Below are 26,031 nucleotides of genomic sequence, written 5' to 3'. Positions count from 1 at the left end.
TGAGGCAGCAGAGGAAGATGGACTCACAGTGGAACAAGAGCTTCAGGATACAGGCATGGTGGAGAGGCTCAGGCTGCTGAGATGGAGTGTGAGCCAGGGAACAGGGCAGGGAGATGTCTGGACTTAAGGGAACTGAAGGTCGATGCAAGGTTGACCTCAGGAATCCAGTCAAGGGAAGGATGAGCTGTGACTAACTTGTTTTGTATTTTCTGGTGTGCTTAATACAATGCCTAGAATTTATTTGACACCCAATAAAGGTTTTGTTGAATGACTATATAAGTGACCAAGACAGGGCTGAGAGATGGAAGGATCTTACACTTAAATAAACCTGCTGAAACATACATGCATGCTGGATGTACTTAGGGATTTTCTGAAAGAGATTGCTCACTTTCCCTGTATGCCCCAAACTGTTTATGCATTTTCATCATGACTACATTACTCCTGGGTCATTTAATCTCTCATTAGGTGTGCATACCTGGACTGAATGAAAAGAGGCAACAGGGGCTGGAGAGCTTTTAACCCACCATTCCTCTCCTCTAATCTCCCCACAAAATTTTCAGCCTCCACCTGCTGCGAGAGCACATTGATGGAGACCAGCCAAACCCGTCTTCACAGGCGGCTCCACAGAGCCCAGAGGGAGCACAGCGTGATGGCGTAGAGTCCCAACATCACAAGGTAGCCTTGAAAGAGCAGTCGGTCAACGCGTTCCAGGAGGGCCAGCCACCCGACCTCCTGCTGGGCTGCCTGGTCCTGGGCTTGGAAGTAGTTGCTGATGGACTGAAGCTGGGACAAGACTTCCTTCAGGGTCCCTGAGGGGGCCTGGTGCTCTCGACAGACAGGGGACTCTGCGTGAGAGAGGAGAACGCTTCAGTCAACCAGGGACGGCCAAGGCCCCGTGGACTTCCCACTGAGGCTGATGGCCTCACCCTTCAAGGCAGGTTGTAGGCGAAACTGAACAGTGGGCTGAGTTGGGGTTGGGACTCTCTTCCCACCTGCTGAGGGGTTTAGAATGAAGAAAAAATCCTTTAAGTTTTTACATAGAACTAATAGCAATATTACTAATAATTATAATAACTAGTAGAAGAAGCTATCATTTCTTTACCACTGCTGTTTGCTAGGCACCCGACTGTTTTTCCTATGTTTTGTCTTAGTCAATCCTCACAGCAACTCTAGGGCTGGATATTCTTATCTCCATTTTTATAGACAAGGAGCCCCAGGTTCCTAGAGATGCAATTGCTGAAGGGAGCCCCAGAGAGCATATCTATGTGGGGTGTCCAGGCTAGACCCATCCAGGAGGCTTTCTGAGCTGGGGCCAGCCCGTGTTGACCCAGGCAGAGCTTTGTGGCAGAGATGATTTTTAAACCTTTGCACATTAAGCAACTGCAATCCAAAGCTACACCTACACAGTGTGTGTGTGTGTGTGACCTGTGCACACGGCACGTAGGAAATAAAACAAGCTAAGGGAATTGAGGACCTGACCGCCAAGCTGAAATGAGACTTTCTGGGAAGCCAGCAGGAGTTGGTGGCCTTCAGTCCCCAGAAGGGCCATGTAAAACGCGGCACAGAGGCCGACGAGCAGATGTTTCAGACTTTTCACGCAGCCCGGTGCTCCATCAGTGGGAACGGGTGCTGAGGGTAGGGACCTCACCGCTTCTCACAAACCTGTCACCCCAACAAGCTGGGTCCTGTGATCCATTATAAGCCCATCAGCATCAGTGTCCTCTCCAAGGCCTAGGAGGGGCCGCTCCTGCCCGCTGTGCTGCTGATCGTGAAGGAATTTGACCAACAAGATGGATTTAGACAAGCTGAGAACCAAGAAGGCCATGCAGACGGTGAAGAAGACGCCTGGGGGAAGGAACCAGGAGGTGGGGTTAGCTGGAGTCTCGGGGGCCTCTCCCTCCCCAGATCTGAAACGCAACAGCAAATCTTTGCCAGGAAACATGCAAGACCAATGTCTGGAGACCCCAAGGCTGCTCACCGATCAGAGGGGTGCTCACTGCGCTCTGTGGCATCTCGTCAGACATGTTGACCCTGAAAACGGTGTAGCCCACCAGCAAGCTGGTCTTGAATATAATCCTGGCACGGCAGGTGTGGGGGATGTAGAAGCTCCCCAGGTCCACAAGCATGAGGAAGATGCTGGGAATCAGCAGACTCACCACATAGACCAGCGGGCGCCTGCGAATCACCACCTGGACAGGGACAAGAAATCTGTTGAAAAGAGGGTCTAAGCTGATGATCTAACATTTGGCCAAAACCAAAGCCAAGAAGTCCTAAATAGGACTTAGAAATAGGAGACTATTTTGTGGTTTAGAGCCACCTGCTGTTTGCTAGGCACTGGACGAAGTGTTTCCTATGTTTTAATCTTAGTCAATCCTCACAGCAACTCCAGGGCTGAGTATTGTTATCTCCGTTTTACAGACAAGGAAACCAAGATTCCTAGAGATGAAATTGCTTGTGTAAGCTCACATAGCTGGTGAGTGAGAAACTGTTTAAAACCAGGGCTTACACTAAAATCTTTCCTCTTAGACCACGTGCGATGCAACATATTGTGTGTATGGGGTCTAGTCTGTCTTCTTACTTGGAATTCGAGCTTCTTAGCACCTGTGAGTGTATCCGTCGGAGTCTGGGCAGGAACAGAGCATAACTGACTGGGAAATCTTAGGAGGGCTTGGTAAAGAGACGGTTCACAGGGTGCGGGCAGGGCACAGGAGAGCCACAGGAAGGAGGGCAGTGTCCCATGGGCTGGGGGCACTGGTGAGCTGTTCCATCCCTCAGGCCTGAAGGGACCTGAGCGAAGCTATGGGGATAGGACTGCAACAGTTGTGCCTTCTTCTTAGGGACAAAGCCAGCCTGGCTGCGATCCCACAGAAAGAGAATGGAGAGACAAGCACCACTCACTCCCATCACTGCCTCTGCCCCTATTGGCCAAACATGGCCAGGGCTCCCGTCCCTGCAGGCCACAGCTCAGTCTCGGGAGCAGGGAGCAGGGGCAGGAGGGGACCCGCCACAGGCCGACTGAAGAGGCCCAGCGAGGCCTGCAGCGGGGCTGGCATGCAGAGTGCAGAGTGGGTTTTGTAGCTGGAAATCTGAGTCTCATAAAATCACTATGATTGTTGTTGCCATTTTTTTTCGTTTCTCTGGGATGATGTCTTTAATAAACACAAACTAGTCTCCTCCCTTGAGAGAAACCAGGGAATGACAGGGCTGCTTTCCTCACCAGACGGTGGACCCTTTGAGGGTGAAAACAGCAACGTGTTAAACCTCGCACACAGCCTGAAGGAACGCCTATTCTGTAGCGGGTATTCCATGAGTGCTTGCTGGTCAAATGAACGGTTTGGGACTTTACTGTTGGGGTTTGGAAAAAAACAACAGTGTCTGAAATTTCCCGTTTCTCTGAGTCTCAAAGCAATAGAAGGGTTTCCAGTCAGAGGGTGTGCTTGGTGGGTGGTCTGAGGCACATGATGTGGTTTATTTAATCCTCGCTGCGAGCTTGCTGGCAGGTAACCTAATAGGCCTGCTTTATACAAACCAGTTTGGCTCAGTGGATAGAGTGTCGGCCTGCAGACTGAAAGGTCCCAGGTTTGATTCCGGTCAAGGGCATGTGCCTTGGTTGCGGGCACATCCCCAGTGGGAGGAGTGCAGGAGGCAGCTGGTCGATGTTTCTCTCTCATCGATGTTTCTAACTCTCTATCCCTCTCCCTTCCTCTCTGTAAAAAATCAATAAAAAATATATTTAATAGGCCTGCTTTATAGATTTTAACAAATGAAGCTCGGCCCCTCCGTGAGGTGAGTTGGCGGCAGAGCTGGGAAGAGCCCCGATGTCTCCCAATTCGAAGCCCAGGGTTCTTTTTCATACAGTGTAGCTACAACTCTTGATCTGGCCAGACCTCTGAGTTGAGTTTAGGGTTCTTCTCCCCGCTCTCTGTCTCCTGTTCTGGAAGAGAACCACAGAGAAATAAGCCAAGACAGAGGCCAGGGACGGCGCAGACAGTGGCAGGGCAAGAGCTTGCCTGGGTGAGGCCAGACAGCACCTTGCTGATGAGAGCGGGGACCCTCCCCCTCCAGCCCGCCATTGGGTCTGAGAGCATATTCCGTCTCAGTGGTGCTTGACAGGCCCGAGTGTTTGGCGGATTGCAGTCTGGCTGTTGTCTTTCACATTAAACATAATTGGCTGCAGATACCTAAACCAGAGCAGCACTCACTGCTTTGCAATAATTTGGTTAAAACACATTTGTACCAAAGTGCAATCAACAGCAAAACAACAACAAAATGAACTGTCGTCAACCTGCCCCCGCCCCCCCCCACCCCAGCTCCTGTCATCACGCTGCGCCTGACTGTGGTTAGATAGGGCAGTGAGCGGGGTGCCCAGTGGGCAGAGTCCATGGGGTCCTGGAGTGTGGGCCCAGGCTAGCCCACTGGTGATCTGGACATACGGGTGGGAGGTGACCAAGCCTGCTGTCTCTGGTGGGTAGAAGCAGAAGACCCCCTAGAGCAGCGGTTCTCAACCTGTGGGTTGCGACCCCTTTGGCAGTCAAACGACCCTTTCACAGGGGTCGCCCAAGACCATCCTCCATATCAGATATTTACATTACAATTCATAACAGTAGAAACATTACAGTTATGAAGTTGCAACGAAAATAATTTTATGGTTGGGTCACAACATGAGGAACTGTATTTAAAGGGCCAGAAGGCTGAGAACCACTGCCCTAGAGACTTCATGGTGGATGTTACGTGAAGGGTGAAAAGAAAAGTATAGGTGGCACACTGGGTAAGCAGAGAGTCCAGACGTAGTCCAGGGAACAGGGCTCCAGAGCCCTCGGCCCTAGATCCTACATGTGCTGGTTTCAGTGGTCCCGGATGAGGTATTTAACCTCTCCATACCTGATTTTCCCTTTTTAAAATATTTATTTCAGAGATGAAGGGAGAGGGAGAGAGATATGGAAACATCAATGATGAGAGAGAATAATTGGTTGGCTGCCTCTTGCACACCCCACTCACACTGGGGATAGAGCCCCGCAACCCCGGCATGTACCCTGACTGGGAATTGAATCATGACCTCCTGGTTCATAGGTAAGTGCTCAACCACTGAGCTACACAGGCCAGGCTGCTTTCCCTTTCTAAAAGAGCAGTTTACTGTAGCCTTGCCGAACATCTTGGATGCAGTTGAGGTTACCGTAGAACTCTTTCAGTGGAGTTCCTGTGTAAAAGCAGGAGCTCTCCAGCCAGAGGTGGCTGCAGGGAATGAGGGTAAACCAGGGCCAGACACAAGGATGGCAGCGTGGCTCCTCCGGCCCCTGGTTCCAGGAAGGTGCAGTTGCTGGGGAGAGCTGTGGCAAGAGCTAAGAGGTTGGGAGGCAGGCTGGTCCCCAGGGCATGGAGCCCGTGCACTTTGTTAATGCTCTGCTGGTGCCATTTTAAAATCGTAGTAATTTTTGAACAAGGGGCCCTGCCTTTTCACTTTGCACTAAGGCCTCACAAATTCTGTAGCCAGTCCTGTCGGGAGGGTATTCCTCTCTGGGCCAACAGTAGCTGAAAGCAGAAGGAAAACGGTGGGCACAGAAAGAGACAGCTATGACGTAACGTAGAGCAGAAACCACTCCTGTCTGTGTTTGGCTTATAAAATTGTGAATCTAGACAGGCCCTCCACAACGACCTCATCCATCTTCCTACCTTTAGCAAGGATGCTCCCGTTCCGAAGACCAAATAGTGCCTATAGTAGTGATGGTGAACCTTTTGAGCTCGGCGTGTTAGCATTTTGAAAAACCCTAACTTAACTCTGGTGCCATGTCACATATAGAAAATTTTTGATATTTGCAACCATAGTAAAACAAAGACTTATATTTTTGATATTTATTTTATATATTTAAATGCCATTTAACACAGAAAAATCAACCAAAAAATGAGTTCGCATGTCACCTCTGACACGCGTGTCATAGATTCGCCATCACTGGCCTATAGTTTGGATTTGCTTCAAGAGCGAAGGAGCCGCCTTTTCCTCTAAGTTGATTTAGGGGCAATGTTACCTATGTAGGCTAATTTTCTTTACAAGCCGAGGAGGATTAGCCTAAAGAAATATTAATCTTATCACCCAGTTTTCAGAAATGTTTTGGGTTTTTTTCTCTTTTGATCCTCAAAGCCCTTTATTCCCTTGTTCAAGAGACCTTAATTGAGCATAAACAGAGTGTCAGACTCAATCCTAAATATTGGAGTCAGGACTGTTCATAGGAAACTTCCCCATCTTATGGGGTCAGGAACCAGACTCTGGCGGTTAGATGTTTCCCACGTCTACAGAGGGAGAGGAATGGACCATGCCCAGAGTCTGTGCCTGCTTTAGATGGTGAGATTTGGATTCTTTTGAGTTTATATTAAGATGATATTTTGGTCTTAGAGTTGGAGCAGGCATGGGGTAAGATGTTTGGGGGTGCTGGGACATGGTGAATGCATTTTGGAACAGACACAAATTTTCAGGAGCCAGAGGGTGACAGACTGCAGTGGGTTGAATAATGAGTCCAAGAACCCATGCCCTCCTGGAAGTTCATCAAGCCACCGAACTTGGTAATTAGTTAAGAGGAGGTCGCACTGGGGAAGATGCGCCCTTCATCCAATATGACTAGTGTCCTTTTACGAAGAAGAGACACAAAAAGGAGAAGGCCATGTCAAGATGAAGGCGGAGATTCGAGTGCTACATCTGCGAGCCAAGGAATGCTGCAGACTGCCGGCAACAGCAGAAACCAGGAGAGAGGCACGGGACCGATTCTCCCTTGGAGCCCAGAAGGAACCAACCCTGCTGACACCTTGATTTCAGGCTCTGGCTTCCAGAACTAGGAGACGAATCAGCTCTGTTGTTTTTAAGTCACACAGTTTGTGGTACTTTGTTATGGCAGCTCTAGGAAACTAATACGGGTGACTTGTCCAGTAATACACAGTGCACAGATGCCAAAGAATGGACTGGAATATGCTGCATTATGTTTAGCTGTATCATCATCACATAGGACTAGGCATAGTTTCTCGTGTTAGATTGCCTGGGCTCAAGTCCAGGCTCCACTAGTCACCCCATTACCTTGGTAAATTACTTAACTTCTCTGCAGCCCAGCTCATCCATTTGTAAAAACACAGACACTTAGAGCACCTATCTCATAGAGGTGTGAGGGTTACATGTACAAACTCGTGAAACAGTGCCTGACACAGAGTAAACGTTCACTTCCGTGGTTATTGTTAGTATGTCTCCCTGGGCGATTGTGAGGTCTATGACAGGTCCCAGGAGCCTTGTTTTATTCATGTTTGTGTCCTCGGTGCTTACCATTGAGCCTGACACAGAGAAGAGCTCGAAAGATGTTTGTTGAGTTGCATTGTAGCCAATTAATAATTCTATGTTTAGTTCAATGGGGTGGGATCCTGGGAGTAGCCCAAATGGGGGCTCTGCAGCTGAGGTCAGCCCTCTGAGGGTTACCTCTCCTCGGGTACACCAGAGGCAACAGCCCTGCTAATTCTGGGGGAAGGTACGTCACCAGCTCAGTGAGACGCTGCTCTCTGCGGAGCTGCCCCTACCTAGAGCCCATCATTTCTAATGGACTAAGGGAGCTGGTGCCTTTAAATTTCACAGAAAGGGAAGGAAAAGCACTTTAGTTTCAGTCTGTGTTCTCCATTAGACACCCTTCAGGTGTTAGCAATATTATGCCACAATTTCATTATCCATTAAAGCCAGGTAATAATAAGTACACAAAGGTATTTGGAGCCTATTGTTGTTAATGAAAGAGATCAATCTAATTCAGAATGTGTGTGTGGAGAGCTCCTTGGAGATGGAATAGGCCCCAAGGTTAGCCTCTAATTGCCTCTGTGATGGTAGACCCCACCAGCACTCAATTTTGCATGACCGTCTTTATGACATAGTTGGAATTTTGACGCCCAGGCTCCGGCTTCATACTGAAGCCGGTTTTCCTCTTCTCCCAAGCCCCTCTCCACAGTCCTAATTCAGAAAGAATGGGAAAGTGGCTGCCATCTAAGTAAGATCCTTCCACCCAGTGGGAGTTTCTCAAACCTGGACCATGGCTCAGCGGGATTAGCAGAGTCCGTGATTCTGGGATTACCTGAGTGACCCTGGAAAGACTTCTAGGGCTCTAAATTCATATTCTCTCTCTCTCTCTCTCTCTCTCTCTCTCTCTCTCTCCCTCCCTCCCTCTCTCTCTCTCCCCGCCCCCATCCCCATCTCTCCCACTCTTGAACTGGTGGTGCTCAAAAGGATCTTCTATCAAGTTTATGAGCTGCATTCAATAGATAGCTGAACAAAACAATTCTATCCTAAACTAGAAATGAAAATCATGTCAGGAAAAGAAGACGAGGCACCTTTCTTTCTCAAATGGCCCTCTGCATTTTCCTGGACGCCCCCTGTGGACCCCCATTCCTGCCTGAATAAGCATTTACTCACTATGTGGCTCTGTGGTTGGACTCACTTTCGTTCCCACCGTGACCAGCCTCTTCTATCCAACGTGAGTTCTTAAATTTTATTCCTACCTCCTCCCCTTCTACCCTTATTCTTTAAAAAACAAAACCAAAAGGCCACCATACCGACACCGAATGCTGGCCCTGCTGTTTCTGGGAACTAGCACCTCCGAGGGGTGTTGGAAGAAACCTCCCCTCCGGTGGCTGCTGGCTCTGGCGCCAGCTGCTCACAGACATCCTCGTAGGCAGGGGGCTGTGCTCTGGGGCCCCTGGGGCTGCAGCCTCACCCCAGCCTTCTGCAGTACGTGCCCCAGGGCTGGCACATATGATTGTACATTTGCTGGAACGAGCGGGGCAGCCAGAACATTGGATTTGGTTTCGATGGCAACAGTGTACCTCAGGCCCAGGTGACAATGTATTTAGAACAGATCATTGTAGCTCCTGCCTGCCCCACCTGTCCCTGACCCCCTGCTGTCCCAGCCTGGACTGGGACACAGCAGGTGATCAGATTCAGAGGGCAATGACTCTGCTGCCAGGACCCCAGCAGCGCAATGTCTGAATGGAACTGGGCTCCCAATGTCTCGTCATTGGCCATGGGCTGCTGAAGGACACGTGCCTCGGCTGCTACATTCAGAGGTAGGATGCGTGGCAGGAAGTCAGGGCACCTGAGCCCAGCCACGGTGCACAGAGCAGAAATGGGGAGGCAGGGGGGCTGGCAGAGGCCAACGGAGACAGAATTGGGATAGTCACCAAATCTCCTTTAAGCTCTTGAGTCTAGCTCCCTGCCCAACCACAGATCACTGTGCGTCTACTCAGGATTCTTGCTCTAGTCTGTTCTGGAGGGCCAGGGTGGCCGCCAGCCCCACTAGATTACCCACCTTGGGCCCCGGGCAGAGGGCCTCAGGGAAAAGCTCTCAGAGCCTGAAACCTTATCTCTGCCCGCCTTCAGCTCGCCCATCATAAACACTGTGAGTGGAGAATAAAGTGCCAGGACCATGGCTCCAGAGACCCAGAAGCCTCTCCTTCCGTACACAATCTTTCACACCGCTGGTCATCGTAGTGCACAGACAGGCCTCAGCCACTGTTGAGATGACAGATTACTATTGAGGGCAAAGGGTGACATGTGTGTACCGATAATGGCTGCCTATGGAGAGAGTGTGTGTGTTTACCTACCCGTTTCCTGCTTTCCCTCGTCTCTCTCCGTGCAGTGTAGGTAATGGCGTGTGCAGTGTTCGCGGGGTGTTTGGTAGGTGCCTGTGTCCCACCTTGCATGTGCTGCTCCCTCACATTTCCCTTTAATGCTCTCCATTATTCGGCTGCATTAATAATGTTTGCGGGCTGATATCTTTAAAATTAATGAGGTGTTTACTCTGAGCCAAGAAACTCATTGAAATTAAAAAAGCTTTCTTTCTCCACTCCCTTTCCCTCGCTAAAAAAAGTGGACAAAAGAGCCACAATGCAGGCTTTGCTAAAAACCAAGCAGAATAGGCAAGAACCCAGACCCCACCACTGGGAAGGTACGAGTTGCGATCAGCCAGTGCCCAGGGTTATACATGGGCCAGGTTCACAGAACAGCTGTCTCTAAGAGGTTCTAACTTAACAAGAGCTTTCCTTGAGAGCTGCAGGCACCTTTCCACCAATGCAGGGGCATCTGTGCCCCCCAATAACAGCTCCTTTCACAGCCACGATCCCTTAACACGCAATTATCCATTGTAACCATAGCACCTTCGTCTGGTCTGAATTTTCCTTCTTATCCAAAAGGCTTGTTTCCAGGACAATTCATCTTGTGTATCCTGGTCTGTCTGTAGTCTCTATTTTTCAATGGAATCCCTTACCTGACATAAAGGAGGCCCCCTCCTACCACTCCCCAAACTGCCACCACCACTGGCTGACTCTGTGCAGGAAAGCAGAGCTGAATACTAACGATGTGAGTCTATTGGTTGCATGGACTTGCTTTTGCTCACACTCAGGGTGGTTTGCCAGGAGGGCCAGGGAGGGGAGAATGGCTCTCTGGAGTGCAGAGCAGCAGGCTGCACTGTTTTGCACCCCCACCTTTACCCCCCCCAGCCCTGCTGTACAAATGTCTCCGTGAACAAGGCAGCCAAGAGCATTCGGGGTGGCACGTCTGAGCAGTTCGGGTTTTCATCACACCCTTTTAGGGCAGTTGTTCTCTCTGATCCGGAAACCACCAGTGGTCTCTGCGGATCCTGCAGGTGATTTGTTAGCTAATCCCTCCAGATATCCAAGTTAATAATATGGTAATTTTATGCACCTGCACCTGGAATTAATTAATAATTTACTCAACTAAAAACAGGACAATAGCGCTGAAGAGGCACTCTCTCCCAATTGGTTGTTGTGTGTGGGTTTTCTTTGGTTCCTCTCCGTGGGGATTGTAGGTGGCGGTGTTGGTGTGAACTAACAGGCCTGAGTGCCTGCTGTGGTGGCTCATGTCTCTGGAGTCTGAAAACCACTCTCTTCATATTCACGTGGGGAATGGCTACAGCAGGAGCCCGGGGTCTGCGCCTCCCCCTCTGGCCTCTGAAACACTGAAAGCCAGTGGACGTCCAGAGCTGAATGGGCTGTTTCCGAATGATAATGAGTGAGAATAAGCAACAGAGCAGAGACCCCTCGGCCCAGCAGAGAAGGCCAAAGAGTGCGGAGAAGTGGGCGGCAGCGACAGGAAGGGAAGGACCTACGTGAAACTGAATCTGCGCGAAATCTCCAGCGCTGCTCTGCAGGATGCTGTAGGCGGAGGACACAGAAAGAAGTTCCCACTCACTGTCATTGGAAAATGCTTTTCTGTCGTGCTTAACGTCTTCTCTGCTCCGCAGGAAAGCCAGGTCTACATCTTCCACTGAGAAGAACAGAAACAGTGGGCACCAACACAAAATCCTTCCTTTCACTCCTGCCCCGCCGTGTCCAGCCTTATTGAGATGGAGTTGATATAACCGTGTTGAATTAGGGGTAGAGGTGTGGGATAAAATCTTCCTAGCCATGGAAAAAGCATCTATGAATTTAGGGCTTGGATCCCACTATCCATACAGTGATGGAGCTGCCCCTGTGACTTCTATACCATTCCCAATGGCAGTAGAAGGCTAATATTGTATTCCCAAACAAAGAGCGGCCACTGGGCTGTGCGTCTGGGCCCAGCGCCGCACTTGGTCTGAATACAGCACAAGCCAAATAACGGCAGGAAGAAATTTAGGTTTGCAGAACGTTAATTATGTGCAAGAATGAAATGGACCTGAAGAGTGGCATAATATCATTACACCGGTGTGTGCCAACAAGCCAGCACAGGCATGCTCCCCCCGAGAAGGCTGCACCCCTCCTAGCTTACCTGTGTGCAGAATGCTGTTGAAGGTTAGGCTGCAATTCTGGACATCAAATGGAAAAGCGTATGTCTCTAAACTGCAGGCAGAGACCACCTGGATGGACTTAGAGTTCCTAATGGTCCCAGATGAGTTCACATACACATAGTGAAGCTCAGGGAGTCTCTCAATGTCCACGCTGTATGAAATGCAAGAGAATTTGTTGTTAGAGAGAGAGCTTTAGTCATTCCAATGCGCAGAAATGATTGTGAGATGGTGGTGACGACGACACCCAGGACTAACCTAGAAGCGCAAGGACAGAGTCACTTTCCCCGAGATGAGTCACCCTAGCAAAGATGGATTCAGCAATGACACCTCATAAATTAACTCGCTACTATTACGATACAAACAAACTCCACGAGTAACCTCAAGCATTAGCAACCAAATCCATATCTTAAACCAGTGGTTCTCAACCTTCTGGCCCTTTAAATACAGTTCTTCATGTTGTGACCCAACCATAAAATTATTTTCGTTGCTACTTCATAACTGTAATGTTGCTACTGTTATGAATCGTAGTGTAAATATCTGATATGCAGGATGGTCTTAGGCGACCCCTGTGAAAGGGTCGTTTGACCGTCAAAGGGGTCTCGACCCACAGGTTGAGAACCGCTGTAAAACAATGTCAACTTATGGTACTTTTAACCTAATATTCCCAACAATATGCTGGTCTTTAAGTTCAGAAACAAAAAATAGCAACAATGAGTGAATGTAAGCAGAAACTATCCTGAATATTCTAAGACGTCGATACCCCACAGAAATACATCCAAGGCACTTACAATTCATTAATGATGATATCAGGGGCCCAGATGGCACTTAGAGGTAGGGAGATCTGGCTAATATCATCGAACATGCTGGAGTTCCATGATAAAAACTCATCGTCCCAAACCTGTTAGGAGCAGCCAGAAAGGAAACTTATCAGAAAGGGGCAATATCAACCTTACCAAAGAACCGAAAAAAGATTTGGAGAAATAACCCAACGGATCAGCCTGTTGGTACTGTTGGGGCAGAGGACTTCCCATCCAACACCAAAAGATGGTAGCCTTAACCAGGAAACATGGCCTCCACTTACATGGATTCTAACAAGTTAGGTTTGCTGCAGATCTAAGGAACTGTAAACACAGAGATAATGTCTATTCCTCAGAGTAATAACATGTTTCAACAGGTCAAGACCGGGAGGGCAGCATGCACAGAAGGAAACAGTCCTTTACCTCACTGTACCAGACATTTGTCTTTAATTTTTGGTTCTGTGCATCCTGCAAAGCACAAAGAAAATACACACCAAATATTAGCATGTCAGCAAATCAAAGCCCAGTTCAACAACACGACAATTCAGAGGAAGAAAATCAAATGTAAATAAATAACGCTGATTTTAGAAACATTATCTTGACTCTTCAAGATCGGAGTATTTTCAGTTCCTATTTATTACATACACCTGTCACTGTGAGCTTTACTATATTATCTATGACAAAATGGCACGTTGACTGCACTTGACATCTTGAATGATTTGCTAATCTCTTTCCCACTCTAATTAGTTACTCTGCCATTAATCAGACTAAAAAACGATATGTAGTCGTGGTAAGTTCTGGGCTAAAAGGATGAGACCAAGCTTATATTTGTAATCAAGATATTATTCATGCCTTTCAATGCCTGTTATCTCAGTCACTATTGGCAGCCATTCCTCAGTTACCTTATGTTTGGATTTCCATTCTTATAAACAGACTAAATGAGCATATGCAAAGGAGGTATTTTTGATGATATAAATAGATGATTTCCCATGTCTGCAATGAGTCAGTGATTTTTTAATAGACCCCCAAAAAGAACAACCAAAATAAAACCTCCTTACTGATTTTTATATCTAATCTAGTAAAAAACAGTCTATAACTACTATGTCCTAAGAGATTTAAAAGTTTTATACCATATAAAAATGAACTTGAAATGAATCATAAATCTTAATTTAAAAGCTAAAACTATTAAACCTTTAGAGAAAACACAGGAGTCGTCTTTCATGACTCTGAATTAGGCAATGGCTTCTTAGATATGACACCACAAGAACAAACAACAAAAGAAAGAATAAATGAGACTTTATCAAAAATAAAAGCTTTTGCATTTTAAAGGACATCATCAAGAAGTAAAAAGACAGCTCACAGAAAGGAAGAAACTATCTGCAAATTATTTATCTGGTGAGGGCCTTGTATCTAGAATATATAAATAACTCATAACTCAACAACAACAAAACAGACAACCCAAATTAAAAATGGACAAAGTGCCAAAGCAATCTTGAGAAAGGAAAATAAAGCTGGAGGCATCATGCTCCCTGATTTCAAACTATATTACAAAGCTATAGTAATTAAAACAGTATGGTATTGGCATAAAAATAGACACATGTTTCAATGGGACAGACTATGGAGCCCAGAAATAAACCCACACATATATGATTAATTAATTTGTAATGAAGGAGCCAAGAATATACCGTGGGGAAAGGATAGTCTCTTCAATAAATGGCATTGGGAAAATTGGACAGCCACATGCAAAAGAAGGAAACTGGGCCACTATCTTATACCAGTCACAAAAATGAACTCAAAATGGGTTAAAGAATGAAACCATAAAACTCCTAGAAGAAAATATAGGTGGTAAGGTCCTTGAAATAGTTCCTGGCAATGATTTTTAAAACCTGACACCAAAAGAAAAAGCAACAAAAGCAAAAATAAACAAGTGGAACAGGACTACATCAAAATTAAAAGCTTTTACACAGCAAAGGAAACCATCAACAAACTGAAAAGACAACCCACTGAATGAAAGAATATAATTATTAAATATTAAATATATATCTGATATATGTCTGATAAATGTCGAATATCCAAAATATATAGAGAATGTATATAACTCAATAACAAAAAACATCTAATTAAAAGTGGGCAGAAGATCTGCATAGACATTTTTTCAAAGAAGACACATAAGTACATGAAAAAATGCTCAACATCATTAATCATCAGGTAAATGCCAATCAAAACCACAGTGAAATATCACCTCACACCTGTTAAAATTGCTATTATCAGAGGACAAGAAATAACAAGCGTTGACAAGGATGTGGAGAAAAGGGAACCAACCCTTGTACACTGTTGGTGGGACTGCAGATTGGTGCAACCACTATGCAAAACTGAATGGGCTTTCCTCAAAAATTAAAAATCAAACTACCCTATGGTCCAGCAATTCCACTTCTGGGTATTTATTCAAAGAAAATGAAAACATTAATTCAAAAATATATGTGCACCCCCATGTTTATTGCAGCATTTATTTACAATAGCCAATTTGTGAAAACAACTTAAGTGTTAACCAATGGATGAATGGATAAAAAAATTGTGTTACATATATAATGGAATATTATTCCACCATAAAAGAATAAAATCATGCCATTGGTAACAACATGGATGAACCCTGAGTGTATTATGCTAAGTTATAAATTAGACAGAGAAAGACAAATACCATATGATGTCTCTTATAAGTGGAACCTAAAAATAAAAAACAGCAACAACAAAATTCAAGTTTATAGATAAAGAGAACAGATTGGTGGTTGCAAGAGGTAGAGAGTGGGAGGTGTTTTGTTTTGTTTTTAGTTTTATTAAATTAAAATGTAAAATATTTTTAAAAGAAAACAAAATAACAACTTGATTTTCAATCATAATAAATGTTTAAGGGCTTTTGCAAGCACTCTAAGTCATTGATTGTAAGTAGCTACTTACAATACAACATTAGCTTTCCAAATGATAATTAAATTTGACCATAAACAATATAACAATTTGAAGAGAAAGCTTTGTAGTAAAAATAATCTGAAATTTTGTATTTCATAAGAAAATTTCAACATTCAAAATAAAACACACAAAAGAATATCTACAAAGGCTTTGAAAGCTATGTGCTTTATGTAATGTTTATTGGCTTCCTGGTTAAATACACAATTCCAACTGGTTTCTTTTTAACTGTAAGGACAAAATTTAATTTCTCTATGAGAAAATACCTTACAGAAAAAAATGGACAAAGGACTGAATAGACATTTCTCCAAAGAATATATGTAGTCATACGCTGATGATAACTGGGTAATTTCTGAGAAATGTGTCATTGGGTGATTTTATCATAGTGCAAACATCATAGAGTGCGCTTACACAAACATAGGTGGTATAGCATGCTACACACCTAGGCTTATGATATAGACTATTGGTCCTAGACTACAGCCTGTCCAGCGTGTTACTATACAAAATAACAGGAGAATAAATCAAACACAAGAGGAAATGATGCAATCAAATGCAGTAAACATGAGATGTATGAGGCTGCTGCCGGCATAACACAGCATAACACAGTTTTACTGCAAACTTTTTTATAAGTAGAAAGAGTATACTTTAAAGTAACAATAAAAAGTATATATAGTAAATACATAAACCAGCAACATAGTTGTTTATTATCATTGTCAAGTATTATGTACTCTACATATTGTACGTGCTATACTTTTATACGACTCAGTGCGGTAAGTTTATTTACACCAGCATCATCACAGACACGTGAGTAATGGGTTGTGCTATGATATTACTAGGCGAGAGAAAATTTTCAGCTCCCATTATAATCTTACTAGTAGCCCTGCACACGAATCCTTGCGCCAGTAGTTTGCCAGAAGCTCTCTGCCCGCTACTCTACCCTCCTGTAGCTCCTCCCACCCCTCACCCCGGCCACCCCTAATAGCTTGCTGCCCTGCTCCCTCCTGTAGCTCTCTGCCGCCCGCTTGTAGCTCACTGCCCCACCCTCCTACTGATCCGTGATCTAGTTGTTATGTGTAATGACCATTTGCATATTACATTTTTATTATATAGGATGGGACCACCACCATCCATGCAGTCCATCATTGACCAGAAGATTGTTATGCAGCACGTGACTATACAAATGGCTAATAAGCACATGAGAAGATGATCAACGTCACTACTATAGACCAAATTGTGTCCCTCCAAAGTTCCTGTGACTATTTGGAGATAGGGCTTTAGGAGGTAATGAGGTTAAATAAGGTCATAGGATAAGACCCTAACCCAATAAGATTGGTGGCTTTAGAAGAAGAGAAAGAGAGTAAGATCTCTCTCTCCTCCACATGAGGACACAGTGATAAGGCAGCCATCTACAAGCTGGGAAGACAACTCTAACCAGGAACAAAATTGGTTAGAATTTTGATCTTGGGACTTCCCAGCCTCCTGTTGTTTAAGCCACCCAGTCTATGATATTTGTTACAGCAGTCTGATTGACTAATCCATGTATAAAAACTGCATTCTTAGAACAAGAAAAAGAGAAATGGAAAAGTCAAGCAGAAGATGTGAAATAAAATGTGTAAAATGTTTCCCTTGATGATTTAGGTTCAGAGCTGAGAAGTTATTTAGATATCCTTTGTATTTGTGTAGTATTTAGTAAAATATCAAATTTTATTGAAATAATAGAGTTTGGGGGACTGGTGTCAAAAAGCAAATAGCAACTCAATTTTCCTCCTAGAACAGGATGTATTAAATTATCCAACCACATCAAAAATGTATAATTTTTGTACACAGGTCAAGACCACTACTCTCTTCAGTCTATGTTTGGTAGGTGATAGGGAGATACCATTGCTGTTTAGTCCATGCAGGTGGTGTACCTGGAATTGTGCAGTACACAGGCTATACAGACATGCACAGGATGGCATCATTTGGAAGAGAAACAATGAACTTTTTAGATTAAAGCTCCCCCTTTATGCAATCAAGAAAGCAAGTTGCTAATGAATAGGCATTTTTAGGCATCTTGAGAAAGAAGAAAGGATTGTGAGCAGATATGTGGTAGCCCTGTTTTATGGGTCTTGACAGGGTCTAGCCTGAGTGAACTTGCTGTACAGATTTTTGTGGACTTCCAAATGGATACTTGGAAAAGGCTGGTTATAAAGTAGTATACAAAGTGAAAAAACTGAATTCACAAGGTTTTCCACAAGGAACAGCTCGGAGGAGAAACAGAGGGGATGCCCAGCCAAGATCAGCAATGCATGGGGCCTGGTAGTAAAAAAAAAAAAAAAGCCCTCTGTGGAGAGCTCAAGGTTACGTGACTCCACTTCCTTCCAGTCTTACCAGCTGAGAGACCCTGAAATTAGTCATGTCTCACCCAGGAAAGCACAAAAGCCTCTAGGCTTAGTTGCAATCAACAAGGGTTCCCCACTAACAGGGGAAAAAGCAAGTCCAAGTGCAGTTCATTTCACTGAGAAATACAGCTCTTAACTACTCTTTTACCACAAATACACTTCTACATCTAGGAAATGCCTTCAGCAGTTTCTTTATCACCGCCATGCCAAGTCAGGAATCTTGTTGACTGAGTCATGTAGCTGGGAGAAGGTCTCTATGGTTTTCACTTTACTTTTTATTTCTGGTTGATTCTTATTAAGTACCATGTTGAAACCTTAGCTCATTTTTCTCTGCTTACCCATTGCTTTGTCATATGATATATAATACTAGTGTTCAGAATTTCTTCTCTAACATCTTCTGGGGGTGTGTGGGAGGATTCGTCATTCAGCCCTAAAGAACACAATGTCAAAAAGGAGTCTGAGGCTGAAACTGAAATCTTTTTTGTCAAAGGAAACAAGTTTCTCAATGCCAGCTGGTGAACATAATTGGTTCTCTAGTGGCATTATTCACAGCTTTTCCCTCTGTCTCTCTCTCTCTCTTTCTCTTCAGATAACTTCCATCTTGCTTGTTAAAAGCAGAGGATATTTCAGAGAATTGGAATTCATTAGTCTTCCTAACAGAGGGAGTCTATTTAGATCTAAATTGGTGGTTAGCAAATATATAGATAATTCCCTCACATTCTTATTTCTCTTTCCCAGTCCCGAAGACTATAGAAACAGATGCCTCAGCGTCTGGCTGGGAGGCTCTACTCAGTGTACTGGAATACAAAGGTATCTGGGATTCTGAATTGACAAAACTCAATAGAAACAAATGGAAACTTTTCACTGTTGAGTAGATTATCTCTATAATCAGATTTCCCTAAGGTACTCATAATACCCAGAAATTCTAAGATGAGTCTGTAATCTTTCATAGAAACAGAACAAGAGGAAGAACATTATAATGAAAGCGAGGTGTTATGATGAAAACCGGGCTGGAAGCTCTTTCTCCGAACAAAAGTTGACAGCAGTTCAGCTGCCGGCAGATGCATCCAACAAGTTATCTGTTCACGTTGGGAGTGTCCTTGTTTGAGCTGAATCTGTGCGTAATCTGATCAAGTCCTTCAAACCTGGCCTTGACTCTGGAATGAACTTTAGGTTGAGCCCAACTGAATGTCATAAAGACATTTGCCAAGCATATTAGTCATGAAAGCAATCCTAGAATTTGTAGTTATACATTGTAATTAATTAGTTTTTTAGGCAAACATCTATCCACTATCTTTGAAGTAAGATATATTGTGTTGCCTGGCAGGTGTGGCTCAGTGGTTGAGCGTCAACCTATGAACCTGGAGGTCATGGATTCCATTACCAGTAAGGGCACATGCCCAGGCTGTGGGCTTGATCCCTGGTGGGGGGCATGCAAGAGGCAGTGATCAGTGATTCTCTCTCATCATTGATGTTTCTCTCTCTCTCTCTCTCCCTCCCCCATCCTCTCTGAAATCAATACAAATATATTTAAATTTTAAAAAAGATATAGTGTTGCATATTGGGGGAAATATGAGTAAGAAAGTCCTTCCCTCAAGTAGTTTATTAATAAATTAGGGTATGTGACATTTTAACAACTATGTGCATTGAGAAATACACAGACTTCAGTGGATTTAAAGAAAGGAGACACTGCTGTCAGCTTGGAGAATTGAGGGGAAATTACACTAGGTGCTAAGATTTGAAGGACTATACTATTCTGCAGATGGAGAATGAAAAGAAGACATTTCGTGGAGAAAATAGCAGAATGAATGGCATACAAACAGGAAACAACAAGGGGTTCAGTTGCAATGTAGTCTTGAGCACATGTAGATGATAAAGCTAAGACAGCAGATAGGGATAAAAATAGAGGAAAGGGATATAAGGGAAGATTACCATGCCCAATAATATGATATGTCTAACTATTCTAGTAAAAAATTAATATATTCCACAACAGTGGAGAAAAACACACCTTTGAAAAAATAATGGTGTTCTCCTTAGTTGCCATAAGGAATCTGATTTCATTTTTCTTATTAAGGTAGGAAGAAAGAGTTACGTAAAAGTTTTCAATTTGATATGTTTGTTCTAAGGGGAAATCCTATATAATAAAAGGCTAATATGCAAATCGACTGAACAGCGGAATGACTGGTCACTATGATGCACACTGACCATCAGGGGGCAGATGCTCAACACAGGACCTGCCCCTGGTGGTCAGTGTGCTCCTACAGGGGGAGCACTGCTCAGCCAGAAGCTGGGCTGACAGCTGGTGAGCACAGCGGCGTTGGGTATTTATGTAAAAACCATTCTCCTTTTCTATATTTACCTCCAAAAAGCCTCTAAAGGAAAGTCTGAGCAATTTTACTCTATATGAATCAATTTAAAAAGTAGGAGGAAGAGAGATCTAGAAGGTACTTAATCCCCTACTCAAGGCTGGTTATTCCTCTGCCCCGAGGTTTCACATCACATGGTTCACATCATGTGTCTATTCAAATCATGCTTTTTTCATTGTATGGTGTCTGATAATAACCCACTGACAACTAAGCAGCAAGGACTAATATTTCTCAAGTAGGTAAGGATATAGCCCCAGGAAATTGTTTCCAAAATTCTAACTCAATATCCAATTAGGAAAGAGATTTAAAGAAGTTTTCTGTTGGAGTTTGTGTAACAGGAGGCCTTTTGGAGCAGAGGTGGGTGTTTCCTGGCATTTAATTAAACAACATTTTCTAGGATCTTAGATCCAGTACTTTCACTAGTGTGAATGAGAAAATAAAGCTAGGAAAAGTAAAATTGGTTGCTAAAAGGGGGATTTTTTTTATTAGTTTAGCTTTCCTGTTTGTAAAGAAATAATGACTACAGGGGATATAAGCTGGAGGAAAATATTCTATAATAACTTGCATCAGACAAAAATAATCATTTAAACCCTGTTATAACATATCCATTATACTTTTAGTTTCAAATTATTTTTATCAATTGCAATGTCTAATTCTTAATCAGAAAATCAGAGTCTGTAATGCATAGCATAGCAGTCAGATATTTACCTAGAAACCACCTCCATGGGTTCCTCAAAAGCTTAAATATGGAACTGCCTTATGATCCAGTGTTTCCACTCCTGGGTATATAGCCAAAGAGGCCCCAAACACTAATTTGAAAGAATATATGCAAATATATGCCATATGTTCATTGTAGCATTATTTACAATAGCCAAGATAGGGAAGCAACCTAAGTGCCCATCAGTAGACAAGTGGGTTGACCTAGAGGGCATTATGCTAAGTGAAATAAGTCAGACAGAGAAAGACAAATACCATATGATTTAACTCATATGTGGAATCTAAAGAGCAAAATAAACGAACAAGCAGAACATAAAAAGACTCATAGAGAACAGACTGATGGTTGCCTAAGGGGAGGAAGGCTGTTGGGGGGACTGGGTAAAAAAGGTGAAGGGACTGAGAAGAACAAATTGGTAGTTAGGGAATAGTCACAGGGTTGTAGAGTACAACATAGGGAATATAGTCATTAATATTGTAATAACTATGTATGGTGTCAGGTGGGTATTTGAAATATTGGGAGGACCTCTTTGTAAAGTATATGGTTGTCTAACCACTATGCTGTTACACCTGAAACTAATACAAAATGACATTGAATGTAAACTGTAATTGAAAAATAAAATTTAAAGAAAAGAGAGAAAAACACTTCCATTAAAATAATTTAAAGAGGAATTATTGTTATTTTAACTTAATTCAATATAAGTACATTAAAACAATAACACTGAATTGTGAGGCATATTATGTATGTAAATGTAAAATTGAGGGCAAAAGTAGTACCAAGGATGGGGAGCAGGTAAATGGAATTTTACTGCTGTAAGTCTTGTACATTTTATGTGAAATGTAATAACATTAATTCTAAGTACATTATATTAAGTGAATAATGGATCTGGAACTCTGTAAGCCAACATTGGAAAATAAAACAATATAAAGAAGAGTACTAAAAGGCCAATAGAAGAACTAAAATTGAATATTAAAATTTTTAAATTTGACAACCCCGGTCAGGTCGAAACGGCCCCCGTGAGGTAGGGACGACCCCGGTGAGGTTGAAACGGCCCCCGTGAGGTAGGGACGACCCCGGTGAGGTTGAAACGGCCCTGGTGAGGCTCAGACGGCCCTGGTGAGGTTGAGACTACTCCAGTGAGGTTGGGACAAATAAAGGGGACCAGTATGGACTGATGAACAGGGGTAGATACAGAAGCAGAGCAACATTGAACAGAATGTTAAACTACAGTGGGAAGCCTGGGAAGGGTTGGGGGGGGGGGGATTAAGAGACCAACTGAAGGACTTATATGCATGCATATAAGATTAACCAATGGACACAAGACACGGGGCGGGGGGGGGCGGGGGATAGGGGCCGGGGGAATGTCAAGGGGGGGAAAAAAGGAGACATATGTAATACTCTTTGTAATACTTTAAGAAATAAAAATTATTAAAATATTAAAAAAAAAATTTTTAAATTTACCTAAAATAAGGTTGAATATGAGAAAAAGAAGAACATAAAACAAAACAGATGGGACAACTAGAAAACAAATAACAAGATGGCATTGGTAAATGGGTGAAACACTTCAATAAAAATGCATAGATTGACGGTTTAAAAAAGCAATACCCTGGACTACTGCTTAGTTACAGGAATGAACTATTGATACGCACAACAGCTTCGAAGAACAGTAAGGGAATTAGACTGAATGAACAAACTCAGTCTTGAAGGTTACATACTGAGTGGTTCCATTATAATATAGTTATAACTCTTTATAACTTGAAAATATAGTTATAAAGAGAGAAAATATTGACTGGTTGCCAGTGGTTAAGGATTGGGAGGAGAAAGGGCCGGGGCTGGGAAGGAGCAGTACCAGGAAGCCCTGTGGTGGCGACGGCATAGCTTGAAGTGGTGGTGATGGTGACTACACTATGATAAAATTACGTAGAAGCACACACACCAATTTGAATACATGTAAAACTGGAGAAACCTGAATGAGCTCTGTGGATTGCACAAATGTTATTTTTCTAGTATTGACACTGTACTATATTAATGCAAGATGTTACTATTGGGAGACATTGGGTGAAGGATGCACGAAACCTCCCTGTAAATTGATTTACAACTTCCTATAAATTTATAATTATTTCAAAATAAAAAGTTGGGAAAAAATCAAGACCCACTACATGCTGTCACCAAGAAATGACTTCGAATATGACACAGCAAGACTGAAAATAAAAGAATGGCAATATACATGGTGGGGCAAAAGTAGGTTTTCAGTTGTTCATATGGAAAAAGACATGCAGATTATGATTATTACAATAGCTTTATTAACTCTGTGCTTCATGTACTCACAACTGTAAACCTAATTTTGCCTATCCCTGTATATACCATGCAAAAGTTAGCATAAGAAAAACTTGAAGAAAAATGAATATTACCAGAGATGAAGAGGGGCATTTCATAATGATCAAAGGGTCTGTTCGTCAAGAATAGATGAAACCCTATATGTGTATGCACCCACGGACCGAGCAGACAATAGACAAACCACAATTAGGGCTGGAGATTTTAACGTTCCTCACTATAAAATTAATGGAACAACAACAAAATTTTTTAAAAGTTAGAAGAGACTTTAACAATGCTATCAAACATATTTATTAAATTGATATTTATAGAACAGTATATCCTTTTATTCAGCACTGTACTGAAAGTTCAAGCCAATGCAATAGGCAATAATAAAAGGAAAGGTTTAAAAAGCAGAAATAAAGAAGTAAAACTATCTCTATTCACAGACAACATGGTCTTCTACATAGACAATCTGAAAGCATCTACCAAAAAAGCCTCTGAAACTAATAAGAGATGGTAGAATCATAAGATCCAAGGCCAAAATGTACAAATCAATTGTTGGGTTTTTTTTGTTTTGTTTTGTTTTGTTTGTATGCTAGCAACAAATGGAGACTCCGTTTAAAATACCATCCATAATAGCATTAAAAATATAAACTACTTATGAATAAACTTAATCAAATATGTACAAAACACTGAAAACTACAAAATATTACCAGGAGAAATCAAAGAAGAAATAAACAAATGAGATACTAGTCCACTGTATTCATGGATTGAAGACTATTAAGATGTCAATTCCCCTCAAATTGATCTGTAGATTTAATGTAATCCCAATAGAAATTCTATCAGGTTTCTTTCCACTAGAAATTGATGAATTGATTCTAAAGTTTATATGGAAATACAAAGGATGTAGAAGAGTCAAAAGAGTTTTGAAACAGAAGAACAAGGTTGTAAGACACATTACCTGATTTTACGATTTCTGGAATGCTACGGTAATTGACAGTGTACTAGTGTAAGGAGGAACATATTGAACAGTTGTACAGAATACAGGACAGAAATAGACCCAAAGTACATGTAAACAATGCTTGTAACTCAATAAGATAATAAGCAACCCTATTTTAAAAATGGGTAAAAGATTTTAACAAATACTTTACCCACCAAAACACACAATTGGCAAATTAGCTCACAAAAAGATGCTCAATATCATTAGTCTGTAGTCAAATGAAAGTTAAAAACCACATGAGCCACCACTACAAATCTACCAGAACCGCTAAAATGTTAAAAGACTGACAACATCAAATGCTGGTCATCATGTGAGGAACTGAAACTCTAATACATTGCAGGTGGATTGTAAAATGATACAGTCACTTTGGAAAACAGTTAGCAGACCTTTATGCAGTTAAATATAGACTTATCATACAAGGCAGCAATCCCATACCTAAGTATTTATCTAACAGAAGTGAAAACATATGCAAATGTTTATAGTGGCTATATTCATAATAGGCACAAGTTGGAAGCAGCCCACATATCCAACAACTGTTAAATAGATAAACAAATCGCAGTACATCTGTACAGTGGAATACTACCGTTGATATATGCAACAACACAACATGGACGAATCTCAATAGCATTATGCTAAGTGAAAGAAGCCAAAAACAAAGTGGAAAATGCCGTATGATTTAATTTATACAGCATTCTGGAAAGGCAACATTATAATGAGAAAAACAGCTCAGTCACTTCCAGAGACTGAGGAAAGAAGGAAGAGATTTGCTTAAGAAAGATGAATTTCACTTTGTGTAATTTATACCTCAGTTCTAAATGTTTCAAAATTTTGTAAGATGCAACAAAAGAAGTGGTTAGAGGGAAAATTATAACTTTCAATGCAAAATTAGAAAAGAAAAAGGATCAAAATCAATAAGTTTCTACTTTAAAAACAACTAGATGAAGAAAAATTAAATGCAAAAGAAAAAAAGATATGAGCAGATATCAATGAAAAAAATAAATAAAAATTGATAAACCTTTGGAAATACTGGCCAAAGAAAAATAAGAGAAAACACAAATTACTCATATGAGAAATGTAAAAGACAATATCACCATGGACACTAAAAGAATAAAAAAGCAATATCATAACCCAGGCTGGTTGGTTGGAGCATCGTTCCATACACCACAAGGTGGCAGTTCGATTCTGCTCAGGGCACATACCCCAGTTGTGGCTTCAATCCCTGGTTAGAATGTATGCAGGAGGCAACCAATCGATGTCTCTCTCTCTCACATCGTGTGTGTGTGTGTGTGTGTGTGTGTGTGTGTGTGTGTGTGTGTGTCTTTGTCTCTCCCCGTCCTTTAAAAATCAATGGAAAAAATCAATCCTTCCTTAAATATCTTTGTAGATCCCACATCATTTTAAACAAACTCTAAGCAGGGTGTGTGTTTTTTTAATGTTTAAATAGAAATGGATGGCGGCTTCTCTCTGAAGCACACCCACACCTTTCTCCTTCCCCAGGCTCCTTCTGTCTGCCTTTCTTTTTCTTAAGCTTCAAAGGTCCTTCCTTTGCCTCTATAACTTGTTTCCTGAGGCCACACAGCCCAGCTGGCTCACCTTTTCTACCTCTGAAACTTTCTAAATAAACTTTATCATATATATATATATATATATATATAGAGAGAGAGAGAGAGAGAGAGAGAGAGAATGTTAGACAAGATGAC

General features: G+C 42.6%; 1 protein-coding gene across 1 annotated transcript in view; it reads right to left on the bottom strand.

Moving 5' to 3' along the window:
• Positions 1-552: 552 nt before the first annotated feature.
• Positions 553-26,031, bottom strand: part of HTR3B (5-hydroxytryptamine receptor 3B) — a 44,059-nt gene continuing 18,580 nt past the window's right edge. The window contains exons 4-10 of the mRNA XM_070427066.1: positions 13,016-13,060; positions 12,584-12,693; positions 11,777-11,946; positions 11,136-11,293; positions 1,979-2,189; positions 1,663-1,845; positions 553-845 (exon numbers count right to left, since the gene is read on the bottom strand). Coding sequence (XP_070283167.1) covers positions 610-845; positions 1,663-1,845; positions 1,979-2,189; positions 11,136-11,293; positions 11,777-11,946; positions 12,584-12,693; positions 13,016-13,060 — 1,113 coding nt within the window. The 3' untranslated portion in view covers positions 553-609. The remainder of the gene's footprint in view (positions 846-1,662; positions 1,846-1,978; positions 2,190-11,135; positions 11,294-11,776; positions 11,947-12,583; positions 12,694-13,015; positions 13,061-26,031) is intronic.

Source organism: Myotis yumanensis, unplaced genomic scaffold (genome assembly GCF_028538775.1).
Source record: "Myotis yumanensis isolate MYYU_CA2020_CCGP unplaced genomic scaffold, mMyoYum1.0.hap1 SCAF_10, whole genome shotgun sequence".
Classification (NCBI taxonomy): domain Eukaryota; kingdom Metazoa; phylum Chordata; class Mammalia; order Chiroptera; family Vespertilionidae; genus Myotis; species Myotis yumanensis.
This window is presented reverse-complemented; position numbering and strand designations above follow the sequence as displayed.